The 13,600-nt window shown below is 50.2% G+C and overlaps 1 protein-coding gene across 1 annotated transcript in view; it reads right to left on the bottom strand.

Moving 5' to 3' along the window:
• The window catches only part of FSTL1 (follistatin like 1), a 55,675-nt gene that overhangs the window by 5,698 nt on the left and 36,377 nt on the right, over positions 1–13,600 (bottom strand). Inside the window, exons 3-8 of the mRNA XM_068958047.1 lie at positions 9,092–9,196; positions 7,571–7,700; positions 6,397–6,429; positions 4,639–4,769; positions 2,032–2,150; positions 1,093–1,205 (exon numbers count right to left, since the gene is read on the bottom strand). Of these exons, the coding sequence (XP_068814148.1) occupies positions 1,093–1,205; positions 2,032–2,150; positions 4,639–4,769; positions 6,397–6,429; positions 7,571–7,700; positions 9,092–9,196 (631 nt within the window). The remainder of the gene's footprint in view (positions 1–1,092; positions 1,206–2,031; positions 2,151–4,638; positions 4,770–6,396; positions 6,430–7,570; positions 7,701–9,091; positions 9,197–13,600) is intronic.

Below are 13,600 nucleotides of genomic sequence, written 5' to 3'. Positions count from 1 at the left end.
TACAGTTTCAGATGGAACATAATAGCTAAAATATCATGCTGAATTTGGTGTGTGAAATCAGCCAAAAAACAATTATTTGGGAAAGTCAAACATTTCATTTTGACTTCCTCCAAATAACAAATTGTAATTTTTAGATATGCTTGAATTTCCTCATTTGTTATACATTAAAGAGACCCTCCAAAGTGAAATGTTTTGGTTACTCTGAAACAATTTCATTTTTAAGGAGGGGAGAAGTTAGGGAAATGGTGTATGTATTTCTCATTGCCCTGAAGAAAAAGGAAAGGAAAAAAAAAAGCTTTCTCATTGCAGCTCACAGGTCTTCTTACAGCTCTTTTCTGTGGTTAACTCAAGGCCCTCAAAGCACTTAAGGGCCCGTCTCATGTTAAGTGAAAACCAGCTGATAGTGTTTTCAGGGAGAGCTGCAGCATCCCTAGCTTCCCACTGAAATAGGCAGCAGATAGTTCAACTTAATATTCCTTAAGAAGCATTGCTTCTGTCAACACCGTGGTGCCACTGCAGTGGGATGTAAATCCAGCACCTTCTGAGTGGCGGGTGAAAGCACCCCCCCCCCCCGAGGAGACACTTAGATCAACAGCAAGGAATGCTTAGTCAGCACAACACTGAACTATTTCCAAGTAAACTGTAGCACTAAGCAGGGTTTGGAAGGATAGCGAACTTTGAGACGTTCATCAGGGAGGGTGTCTGTGTGAAAGGCAGAGCGCAGTAGGACTTTGCTCTGGTCTGACTTTCCTAAGTTATCCAGACATGAACTCCTCACATGACTTATCTCCACACGGTTAAATATGTGCCTTGACCTTACAAGCATACCTTATCCATCTGACCTACGTCCTTGCTTCTAAAATCCTTACCTTCTTCATCACAAGAGCTGAAGGTGCTCTGGGATAGAAAAAGCAGGAATTTGGACAACCCCACGCTGGGAGAAAAAGGGGTGCTGTAGGGCAGGAGGTAGGGGTACATCAAAATAACCCTGGGAACGGAGCTGATAGCATCCGACGTCGGGCTTAAAGCTGGTGTCTTTCCTCCCTTCTTAGAGTCCCCACTGGTTCTCCAATATAAGGGAGGAGTTCCTACTTTTCTCTGGTGGGTTGAAGGATGGGCTGAGGCACTTGAGGAATTCGTTGAAACTGAGCTTCCAGTCAGCATTTTCATCAGACAGCTCGATGAGGGCATCTACGCAGAGTCCCCTGAAAGGAAACAGAGGCATGCTCTGCACAGGGCTGTAGCAGGCTGGTCCCTGCTCTACTGGCTTCAGAGTACAGATGAGGAAAAACAGTAATAACCAGGAAGGCTCCGAGATGCCTGGCAAATACAGCTTTGGTAAAAAAAAACTCACTGGATGTAGATAAAAGAGAAATACATATAAAATGCTTCCTGGCTGGGGAAGGGCTGAGAAGTGGGGGGATACTCAGAACCAGTCAGGCAGCAGAAACAGCACCCTGCTGACATTTACACACTCTCATACAAATACAGACACAAGCACAGCCTACTCACAAGCAGCCTGCTCTCTTCAGTGTTTCATACACAGTGATATACATGGAAGAAGGGAAACCTCTCAAACTACATTTTCATGTGATGCTTACACCAGCTCTTACTGCAGGCTGTCACAGCCGCAGCTGTGTTCTCCCACTACCTTCCTCCTAATCCCTGGCTACCCACCATCTTTCTTGTGTTGGCTCTAGCAATCAGGCACCTATGACGTAAGCAAGGTCCAATGGAAAACTGAATCACTAGGAAATAAAAAAGAAGACAAGTTTTCCATCACACCACTCCCCTTCTGGCTGCACACCCACTAGATTCAGTGCAAAAGAGGGTGGGAATGCACGGTCTAAGGTGAAGGATAAGGGTGGGCCTGCCCCTTCGGTGGCATCTAATTAAGTTAGAAGCCACTTTGTACACAGGCATCTTGGCTGATGCCAGTTCGGACAGGTGTCTTCATGCCGCAGGTGGGCAGCTGCCACTTCCCACAACATCTGCCCCCCTGGTCCTCCCTCTGGCCTTCCCACTGCCCACCTGAGCAGCTTGTTGGTCTCCTGGTCCATGTAGGTGGTGATGTTGACGGCAGTCTCATTCTGCTCCACAAACTTCAGGAACTCGGTGGAGTCTAGGCGAGAATCACCATCATCAAAGCTCTGTAGGGAAAGATGGAAAGACGTGAGAGGGTCTGATCTGTCAATTCAGGGTATCCCTTTCTTCTCTCTCTTCTATAAGTATTTTGCATTTTTGAAGCTTTAGTGAAACATGTTGAATCATCCCTGTTTTGCACAGGGGCTCAGAAAAAAGCAGCAACTTATCCCCGCTAGCGTCAGAATGGGGAGATGTGATCATAGCCTTGTACTCACTGATAAGCTACGCTGCCTCTCATTTATCTCCTGCTGCTTGATTTATGGCTGTAACCTCATTTCTTCTCTTTGTTCCAGCCAGCCCTTGGCCTCCTCATACCTCCTGCCATAAAGCAAACCAGTTGCATTCAAGAAGGCACCAATTTTCCAATATGTGTTAATCCAAAGCTATATCAGGATTGTAGCGGTGATAAGAGTGATAAAATCACAGCAAGTCATTTTCTGCCAATCCCAAAGAAGGAACAATTTAATGCAACAGCCCAATGCGTTGCCACCAACTTTGGGAGGTCCTGACAGGAGTCCTGGCACTGAAGAGCAGGATGTTTAGCCCCTCAAGTCCTGGCTGCACTCCCAAAGCAGTAATTGCATTCTGCCTTTCTGTCTGGAGCTGTCATATCACAGCGCTGGGCACTCAGGGTGAGCTGCTGGGCCCCCTCAGAGACAGCTGCATTGCAGTGAGGGAAAAAATGAATTCTGTATACACACTGCTGCAAGAGATGCTGGATAATTTTTACTGTGTGACTTGTAGCAGGTTAGTGTGCAGTGTTTCCAGGAGAGCACAGAGACACTGTTTGTTGTTACCCATATGTGGTTCAGGGAGAAGCCAGTAAGGCAAGGCAAATAGCTCCTTGTAGCCAGCGTATAACTGCCCCACTAACATGTTTCAACTTCCACAAGACTTTAAAGCCTTTCTGCCCGCTACTTCTTTTGAGAGTGGCCACAGTTCCCTTAATGACCCAGATTCAGTTAGGCTAGTTATTCTGCCTTTCAAGGCTACGGTCTGCATTTGCATGTTCCTCCGGAGGCCCTCCAAAACAGAGCAGGTTTCCACTACTGGCCTAACTCCTCTCGACACGACGTCCTTCAAGGTCTAGGCCTGAAGGCCCCAGATGTGCGACCTACATCCGAGTGATCCACACAAGTCAGGATCTTATGCGGGAGATGGCTTAATACATCTGCTAACCAGTCAAAAAGAAAAGGGGAAAAAGCTTCACCTCATCCTTGGCCCACTTGTGCCAGGGCTGAGTGGTCCAGGGAGAGGGGGGCAGCTACAGGATTTCATCAGGACCTTGTCAGGCTGGGGGCTGGCGGGGGGTGACCTGGGCCGTGGCAGTGGAAGGAGGCCACGGCCGCTGCAAAGCCGGGGGCCCCGGGAGGCCCTCGGCAAAGGCAGCTGGGGACAGCGTGTTTGCAGGGGAGGGAGTGCACAGCTCCGCTCTGCAGGACACTGCAGCTTCCAGGGGCTGGCAGGCGCCTACAGGGCTGCCTGAGGCAGTGGGTCCCGAGGGGTTTCCGCAGAAGGCGCCAGCGTTAATGGCTACAAAGGCCGAGAGGCTCTGCGGAGCATGGGGGCCAGCTCCTGTCTCACCAGGGGGTGCCATTGCCATGGCAAATTTGCTTGCAGCGCTAACTCCTGTCAGGCACCATTAATCTCTCGCTGACAACAGCTTCTGATTTAAACGCTCTCCCCGTTTTCCCCACCTGCTCCTCCAGCTCCGTCCTGAGCGCACTGAAGTCTTTATCAGGAGGCGGGCGCGAGGGGGAGAGACGCGGTAGCGCATGTGGCAGCAGCATGGGCGGCGTGTGTGATCCGCCGGGTACCCGAGGAGGTGGGAATGAGACGAGGGATGGACTGACCGCAAGGAAGGAAGAGGAACTGGCTTACTGCAGGGCCTGAGCCTCGCAGGCAGTTATTCTCTCTCCGCAGAGGGCTAGGGGACTGCCAGCTCTCTGCCACAGCTGGGGCATATTCCTCCCAAGCAGAGACCCCCCTCAAAACTCCAAGCGTTCCCTATCTGTGGCCTTGAGATTGCCTGGAACAAAGGATCAGCAACAGCCCCCACTCCAACACCTGCCTCTGTACCAAGCCAGGCTTTTTTGCTCCTTAGCCAGCCTCTTGTTCTTCCTCCTGCTGCCCCTTGTACCTGCATTTCCATCCACCTTTTCTCCTGTGGTTCTCTCCCACCCCTTGAGACTGGTCCTTCCCTTGGCTGCCTCAGGCTTGCTTGCCCTTCCCTCCTCCCTCTTATCAGGGCAGGCCAGATATCAGGAGCTAGAGATGCTCCCAGTTTGGTGCTATCGGCTGTGCAAGTGGCTCTGGCAGCAGCTGCTGCAGGCAGCCCAGAGCACGTGATGCCACAGGATATATCAGACCTCTCTGGCCCCATCACTACTGGCACGTCACACACTGGAGCCTCTTGGAGCAGGATGTGGCAGCTGTTTTGCAGTGACAGGGCAAGAAATACTCCCTGGCCTCGGCAGGCCCTGCGCTCCTTGCCTTGAAATACTTGTCCAGGATTTCGCTGTAGTTGCTGCCCTTGGAAAACCAGCCATCTGGGATAATCTCAGCTTCCAGCCACTGGATGACACGGCGACGAAGCTCGTCCCTGTCCGACTGGTAGCAGACAACTGTCACGGAAGAAGGGGTAGTGGGAGAGAAAGCCAGGAAGAGAAAAACAAAGTTGGCAGGGAGATCACAGAGAAATGACTGGAAATAAAAACCAAACAGGCAGTCCTGATGGCAGTTTGCAGGCCCCTTGGTCCTTGGAGATGAGCCATGGCCAGATCAAAGCAGAGGTGCCACGTGCTGAACAGCAGATGGGCTGTGGGTGACACCATGTGGCAAGGATGGCAAATGACACTCCCACCCTCCCCCTTCTGTCTTCCTCTCCCTGAAGCTTGTGGAGTAGCAACCCAGAGCTGACTCATCTTGGCTTGAAGAGCTCCCAGACTGAAGGAGGAAGGCAGCTGACTGACCTTGGACGGTGTCTCCAGGCCCTCTGATGCAACGTAAAAACGAGCCCTGGAGTACTAAAACTTCCATTCACTGCAAGGGATAGACTAGATTGCGCAAGCCTTTCCACCAAGATCTCCCCAAACCTTAAATTTTAGGGCCCAGTATCTCAGGAGATTTCATTCTTCAAAGCCCTGGCTTGCCCACTCAGACTGGAAATTAGATGGGGTCAAACTGTGCTTGCTTGCAGTGCTCTGCGGTGCCAGGTTTCTCTAGGTGGATATTGCTTTGTGTGCTAGGACCTAACTTTGTATTTAGAAGAAGAACTGAAAGCCTAGATCTTCTGGCTTCTAAGAGCTGCCACATCTCCCCTCAGGTTAATGGAGCTGGAAGGGGAAGCAGTGTCTATGTTGTCCCTTACACACACTACGGATCTCCTTCCAAATTCAATGGCTGCAATCACAATCAGATGGACAGATGAAGAAAAATCTAGGGATTCCGCATGTTTCATTTTGAAGTTCCTTTCAACCGTTTACACGTAGTGGTCATGCCCTGACACGATCCTTTGCCTTAGGCTTCCGTGAGGGCTTGCTCTCATCTATCCTAGGACACTCAAGTTAATGATTATACAGCTCCAGCACTTGGAGGCCTTGGATAGGAAAAGCGGCCCCTTATGCAGCACAGGCCATGCCCCCAAAATCCGTAGCCTAAATACACAAGGCAAAGGATAAGGGGGAAAACCAGGCACACGTAATCAGACTCTTGCTGGCTGACGGGAGAGATGGTTCAGCTAAACCTCCTGACTCGCCAGCCAATAAGCCTATTCATTACACAGTGCTGCCTCTCTGCCCCCGGGCCTATCCATTAACCACTCCCGAAGCATAAGTCTCCTTTTAAAAGACTGCTCATGGAGGTGGGGACAGCAGCTCCACTATAACTGTGTCTCTGATCCCCAATGAACTGTGTAAGAGTGTTTCTTCCCTCAGCCTGGGCAAAGAACACAGCTTGGGTCTTCAGGGGCACACTGGGTTTCTTTTCCCCTTGTGCATGCCTAGGGTCCCTGAGACATCCCAGCACAGTGAAGAGCCCAGGAGAGGTGTGTATGAGCACTGAAAGGTTAGCCAGGAGTAGAGAGCTGGACAATCATGCTCCAGTTCATTTATCAACTCAGACCTTGCTACAGCCAGTGCAGAGATACCACCTTTATAAAGAGCTGTGCAACTGCCCCAGCAGGCCTTCCTTCCCACCTCTCTTCCTAAATACATACAAAGGCCCCAGCAAGGCAAGGATATGGCTTCTCACCTGGACTTGCAGCTGGATTCTCAGTCTTCTTTTCTGTTAATGGAAAGACAGAAGAGGACATTTCTGACACCACATGAAGCAATACGAACCTCTTCCCACCCTGAGAGAAATGTGGGCAAAAGCAGAAGAGCCTGGGAGCCTTTAGAAAAAGCCTAGTTATTAGGCTGACCTTCATTTTGGCAAAGGTTTTACTCAAGCGGAGAAGGTCAGACAGTCCTGGCCTATTTTACTTCTCTCTTCTCACGTGCTCAGTCTTGGAGCTGCTCCTTTAGCAGAGCATCCTTCCATTCAAGACAGACGGACATGTGCAAGGCTGGGACCCAGGATGTGGGGGTGAGGTAAAAGGCCCCACCCTTGAGGCAAAATCGTTTCTCCTAAAATCCCTTGAAGTCTCTCACGAACATGGATGGTAGTATGTGCTTTGAGCGTTTACCAGAGGAACAGATCTTTCCTCAGCAGCTAGATGGAAAGAGCCACCTGACTGAAGCCATAAGCTCAGGGAGAGCTCCCTTCTCCAGCCATGGGACTGGAGAAAGAGGTTGCCCTGCTCTCCAGAGTGCTCCCCTTCCCTTAACCCAGGCAGACAATAGCTCCAAGAGCCCAGCACAGGTAGGCTGTCAGGGCCTTAAGTTGCATTACTAGACCTTAATAGTCCTGATCAGCCTCATCTAGGGTCTCCATCCACATACTCTGCCCATTGGCCCAAGGGCTCCATTTAAACTCAGGCCTGAGCCCCTAGTTCTTGTTTGAGATATGTTGTAGGTTTGCCCATCTCCAGCTCTGCTGCAGGCTGTACCTGGCCACAGATCCTGCTGATACCGACCTGTGGCCTACCTTCCCACCTTGAGGTCAGATCTGCTTCATCACTATGGACTTGCCTGGCAACCACTGGGCTGTTTCTGACCCGGATTACCATCATCAGACCTGATTCTGGCCTGACTTCATGGCTTGACCTCGGACCTACTTCCTTATCACAAATTTGCCTGACGAGCTGGACTCTTGGTTGAAGCTTGCTACCGTTCCCAGGCTTACCCTGCTCTCCTCACTCCGGTACTGTGGGAGGGGGTCCTGGCTGGTGAGGCACAAGCCCTACCAGCCATGTTATCATGCTCCACTCCTGGCTCCCGCTCCGTTAGGGAGTAGCCAGCCCTGTTGCTCTCTGACACAGGGTTACCTTTACAGTGGCCATCGTAGTCCACCTGGATCTTGGAGCCAGTGAGGCAGGCATCTCGGTGCAGTTCACAGTGGTTCAGGTACGTCTTGCCATTGCTACCGCACACAGGCCTCTTGTGAGGTTTGCATTGCTGTGAGAGAATCAGGTAAGAGAGCTTTGTACCTTCCTTTTCCGGACAGCTAGAGGGAGGCAGATGAGTCCTAGCATCAGCCCAGCTCAAGAGAAGCCCTTTGCACTGCTCTCGTCCCCAAAAGGTGTTTGGAACAGGCTGAGCGCTCCCATTTCCACCCCAGAAGAACCCTCATAGGGGCAGACAAGCCCATGGGTGCAGATTCAGAGGCTTCCCTTTATCCCAGCCTCAGCCACTGTTGTCGTACAGGAGCCTTCCTGGAAGCAGAGCACAGCAGAGAAATCAGTGCCCAGCATAAATGCTAAGTGTAAACCCGCATCTGCTGCTCTGCGCATCATGGACATGCCTTTCTGGAGGTGTTTTTGTGAATGTGTTCTGAGCACCTCTACTTGCACCTGCAGGTCAACTCTGTTGCATCTCTTTGCAGAATATGCTCCACCTTTCTGCCACTGAAATTAGAATATGCCAGCAGTCAAGAGCAAGTAACATAGCCTACAGCAGAGTGAGAGTTCACCAGTGCCACTGTTCATGCTGTGGACTTCTTTCTCGTGTCTCTGTCAGTCTGGGCAAGGCAATCCAGAGCGTAAGACTCTCTTGTTGTTAATGGAGCATTTCACTTTCCAGTGTCCAGGCTGGCAGTGTCTGAGCTGCAGACCCTAAGGGAAGTGGGAACAAAGAGCCGCACACCCGTTTCCAGAAGCCCAGCAGGAATGGTTTTGAAAGTGCAGGGCAAAGTGGGGCAGGGAGACACTGTGTCTTTACAGCTGGAAAAGACTCTTCTAATCATCCCAGGCTCCCTGCTGGACAAAGCTATTCAAGCAGCTATTCAAGCAGGTGACCCTGCTTGAGCAGGGAGGTTGGACTAGATGATCTCCAGAGGTCCCTTCCAACCTAAACGATTCTGTGGTTCTGTGTGATTCATCCTCACAGCACTCTTCCACGATTATTTCCATTTTACAAAAGCTGATTTTTGGTGGCGTGCTTGTAACCGCCTCAAATAAGACTCCAGCGAGAGCAAGCTGACTTGGAGCTCGCAGACCACTCCTTATAGTGCTCCTCCAAAGCCAGCTGCATATCAATACCCTACCAGGCTCTCCCAGCAAGAGGCCTCCAGCCAAGTCGTCCCAGCATGTAAAGACGCCAGGCAGTTGCATAAGTAGCATGGCTACAGGCCGCAGACAGGATACACACTTCAGTGCTCTTCCCTCACACCACACTGGGAAAGAGTCCACTGTTTGAAGAGCCATTGTGAATTTGCAGCTGCTCCCAACCACCCTTAGCTCCAGCTAAGTGTCATGGGGTGTCATGGGACCCTTCCAGTGACCTGAACCCCGGTTCAGGGGGGTTCTGTCATGCCTGTCCCAGATGCAGAAGCTGTTCTGCCCCCTTACCTCAATGCAGAGGCAGGTTGGCTCTCCCTTTTCTGTCACAGCACATTCCCGCCCAGCTCCACAGAAAACATTGGCACAGATTTTGGATTTGCTCCTTGGCTCTTCCTGCAAGACACAAAGGAACAAAAAATACATCAAGTCAGCTGGAACGGCAGCAGCCTTCCATACACAGCTTTAAAAAAAGTAACATACTTAACTTTTAGCCTGGACCAAAGGGTTACACTAATAACACATAGATGACATGACAAGAAAGACATGACTATAACAGATGGAGAGCTCAGACAATAATCAAGAGCGGACACAAAAACTAGAGTTCACAGCCCCAGCAACGGAGGGTGTTCTTGAGGTCATTCCAGGAAATTCACCCAAGAGAACTGGAGCAAACATGAGCAAATGAAAATCTAGTGCAAATGGCAAGAATAATTCCCTGGTGTCAAGGATTACTGACTGTAAAATTTTTCATAGAGGGAAGAGAACAGAAATTGCTTTGGTTGAGACATTTAGGAAGGAGATGAGCACAACCCTGGAGAAAAAACTTTCCAAGGTATGATACCAAATAGGATAAAGAAATCACCATGAGGCATCAGATAATGCCCCAGTCACAAAATATTTCACAAAACTACATGACCGATTATCTTGCCTCCACTGGTCAAGACTACGTGCTTCAAAGGAACAAACACTGACATGGATAATTATACAGCAACCTTCTCACAGAGAAAATGTTTTCCTGGCCCCTGACAGTTAGTGGTTGACTTTATGCCCTGAACCATTTTACACACTTTACAGTTTTCTCCTAGCCAAAGTCATCACAAGTACTCTTACCGTTCATGTAACCGTCAAATCCTTTTTTGAGTCCTGTTGCATTCCCAAATTGGTGGCGGCTAACAGGGAAGATTTCCACCAGTTAATCATGCCTTTGATAAACCACCATTTGCTTTTATCAGTTTAATATTTCTTTTAACTGACACTCTTTTGAGAGAAGATGGTTCCAGGGGTTTGTACTTTGGAGACCTAGGTTTAATTCCTTCCTTTGTCACTGATTTCCTTTGTGACCCTCATTACATATAACATTTGTCACCTAAAAGTTAAGTATCTTGTTCAAGCTAGTCATTTGGCTTCCTTAACAGGCTTGTATTGGAGGTGGAAGACTGAAGAATGAAGGACAGGCCCATTAGTTCTGCTGTGATTCTTCTCCCTAATATACAAAGACTTTTTACCTTCTCATTTGAGTAATATTCCATACCTCTCCTCATTGCTGGTATCTTTGTTCTGTGCCTTCATCGCATACTATTGAAGGTAGGTGGCCAAAACAGAGCAGAATTTGCCTGAGGAGCAAGTGTTATTGATGCATATAATGACAAACGTTGAGTAAACTTTTTTTCCTCTCGTTTTTTTTAATCCTTTTTTGTTTTTTTGTTTACTTTTAAATCACAGTTGCACAGTGAATTCCTTCTTCATTGAACTGCCCACAGTGATGATGAGATCATCTTCTGAATGACCTTGCCCTAATCTCCAGAATATTTTTTCTGCTGGCCTGTTGCACAGTTATCCAGCCTGAGGAGGTACTTTCAAAGCACTGCATAATTCCCTCCTGGATTACCTAGCCATGAATACATTTCCTACCCTCTGCAAACGTTACTATCTGACAGCTTATCCTGTTTTCCACATTATAAATAAACAATATTCAAACACGCCAGTCTCAGCTCAGAAATGTACAGCATTTTCCAGGCTTGCTCACCCCACCAAGAGAGTCTGTTACCCTCATTCTGTCCCCTCCTCCTCCTTCCCTGTGGATCAATCCCGTTTCTGAGCTACAAAAGACATTCTGCCTCTTCTGCAACATCTACATCTCTTTAGCTGCCTCCCGCAGAGAGATGGGATAAATGATCTAAGTGCTTCTGGAGAAAGGCTGTTCATCCGAGGGTGGAATGGAGCAACATGAGCGCTTCACTGCACAGAACAACTTCACACAACTTCAGATGGGAAAGGAAGAATAACTCCTTTTGCAAAAAGCACAAAGTAAAACAAAATATATTCTCCCAGGTCGGAATCTGGCTTGGGCACTCGTGCATCTAAATTGCACTGTAGACCCCTAAATGCTGATCTATTGTAAAAGGCTTCTAACCAAGCGTCCATCCCTGCTCGGGGCCAAGGACCAGAACAAAAAGAGTTAGATACTGCTTGAAATGACACGAGCCAAGGTTTGCAATCCAGGTCGCTGGCAATAGGTGGCAGTGCTCTGCCTCTCCTTGCTCATGGCTGGGCAGTGCAGTGGCAGCAAGGTCCCTGGCTGCGACCCCCCAAAGCCAAACGTGGCTCCTGTTTCAGTGCCTGAGATCTAAAGTAGTGCCAGAAGTGAAGCCGGCAACACTCCCATCTCCTCACCAACTCGCTGGAGATCAGCCCTGCGATGTGCCTGTCCTGGCCACTGGCTGCCTTCCCCACAATGCCAGAGCCCAGGATCCAGCCCACAGCTCTCCAAGCTGGCACGGGTGACACCGCCAGCGGCCTTTAAGGACAACCTACCGGCCCCTGCCAGACTAGAAAGCCATGCTCCTCCAATTTTTCTTATTAATCAAAGCAAAGTCATTTGCTGGTTGGTCTTTTCTGCCGTTTTAAACTGGCCCTAGGTTGGCGGCGGGCCAGAGCTGGTTGGCACGTCTGTCCTGATCTCAAGGTTTTGCCATAGAAAGAAAGAAATCAAACTGCTTTGCATACCTGGCCTCTTCCTCCAGCACAAGGTTTCTCAGACTCAGCTCGCTGGCTCCCTTTCCCTGCAGCAGTAGCGGCGGCAGGAGCTGCTAGGCGGGTGCTGCTCCTGCCCGTGGAGAAGGCAGCTCTCGGCCTCTGTCTGACTTCTCCAGGCAGGAGCGCAGCCCTCGCCCACCACGCACTGCTCACCCATAAACTGCACCTGCACTTCCTCCTGCCACAACCCACAAACCATAGCTCCTTTTTCCCCTTTCCGTCCCCAAATCCCCCAAAGCCTCACCCTTTAGCCACCTACTACACCTCACATCTCCTACCTTGCGCTCCCTACTGTACCCGGCGCTTGCAACCTGCCTCGGTGCGCTGCGCGCCTCTGCTGCTGCTGCGGATCCCGACTCTGCCCTTTTGGAGAGCCAGAACCCATTTCCCTCTGTGAACCTGCGCACGGATGGAGTTAGCAGTTGCCACCACTGCTCCTTGGTAGGGCTGCACAGCTCTGAAGTGGTTTGTGGCATACCGCAGGCTGGGAGCTCTTACTCCAGCAGCTGCCATCCTTTTTCCCGCAGCGGCTTGCCAGGCTAAGCTGTGAGCTAATGCCTGAGTCTCCTCTCTGCAACTGGGAGCGTACCTGAGGAGGTGGTGGTGAACAAAGGGGTGATACGGTGGGGCTCTGGGAATCAGGGCTTAGAGACCTTATTCTTGATTCTGTGACAACCTGCAAATCCGTTTCTTGTGATGGATATTCTGAGCTTGCCTTGAACCTTGTGCTGTTTGGCGTTTTTAAAGCTCTGCCTCTTGGAGACACGTGAATAGGTGAGGATGCCAGCTGTCACTGCAATATTAAATAGCTTGTCCTCATAGCTACTGCGTAAAAGCTTGAAAATGTGAACAGTAAAGGCTGAAATAGCAGGGGACAAACAGAAAGACTCCACCGCGTATTATGGATTTAAATACCATCATCTTAACTTAAACTAACCTCACGGTTTGGGGGCTGGAAGCACGCTTTTACACTGCTTCCCCCCGATGAGCTGCCGTTTCCCTTTCTGTCACTCCCAACTGTGCAGACGTGCTCCGGCAGGCGGAAGGCAAAGGGCACAGAGTTGTTATTAATTGCTGCACGGTGGCATTTACACAGAAAGCCGTGATGAAACTGTTCCTCTTTTCTGTCTCAGGTAGGACGGGTGCTTCGTTTGGTTAGGGCCACGCTCTGAATCACTGCTCTGCTGCCCAGAGAGCAAGCGGGCAGGAGTAACAGCAGAGGGCCAAAGTAAGGGAGTATCCGGGCTCTGAACATCCACCACAACACGGGGACACTCCTGACTCTTCACCCTTGGCCTCTGCAGGGCGCAACCTCACCGGCTATCTCCTCGGCCAAAGACAGCGGAGGAAGCTGTTCGTTGCCGCCATGGCTCACAGAGCAGAAACCTAGAGCAGCAGAGCAGCGGCAGCTTCACATACACACAGCCCGGACTGTCCGTCAGGCAGGGCTGGGAACGCATGCCGTTCACGAGGCATTACGGAGCCTAACGCCACAGGTGAAGGCTACATGCTTGCAAACCTGTGGGCAGTTCACTCCCGAGGGAAGTGCTAAGCAGAAGACCTGAACTGAGAGTACAGCGAGCCACATGCCTTCTTCCTTGGCTGCTGCTTCCTCGGGTGCAGAGAGCAAGGAGGAAAAGAGACATTTCCAAAGCACCTGTAAGCAAGAAAGCCATGCTGACACTGGCAGTGAGGAATTGCCATGGCAACCGGCAATGTAGGGCCTCAAGGTGGAGATCTAAAATTAGGCAGCGGGAAGGG

The sequence above is a fragment of the Struthio camelus genome, chromosome 1, assembly GCF_040807025.1.
Source record: "Struthio camelus isolate bStrCam1 chromosome 1, bStrCam1.hap1, whole genome shotgun sequence".
In the NCBI taxonomy this organism is placed as follows: domain Eukaryota; kingdom Metazoa; phylum Chordata; class Aves; order Struthioniformes; family Struthionidae; genus Struthio; species Struthio camelus.
Note: the sequence above shows the minus strand (reverse complement) of the source record. Positions and strands in the feature narration are given on the sequence as shown.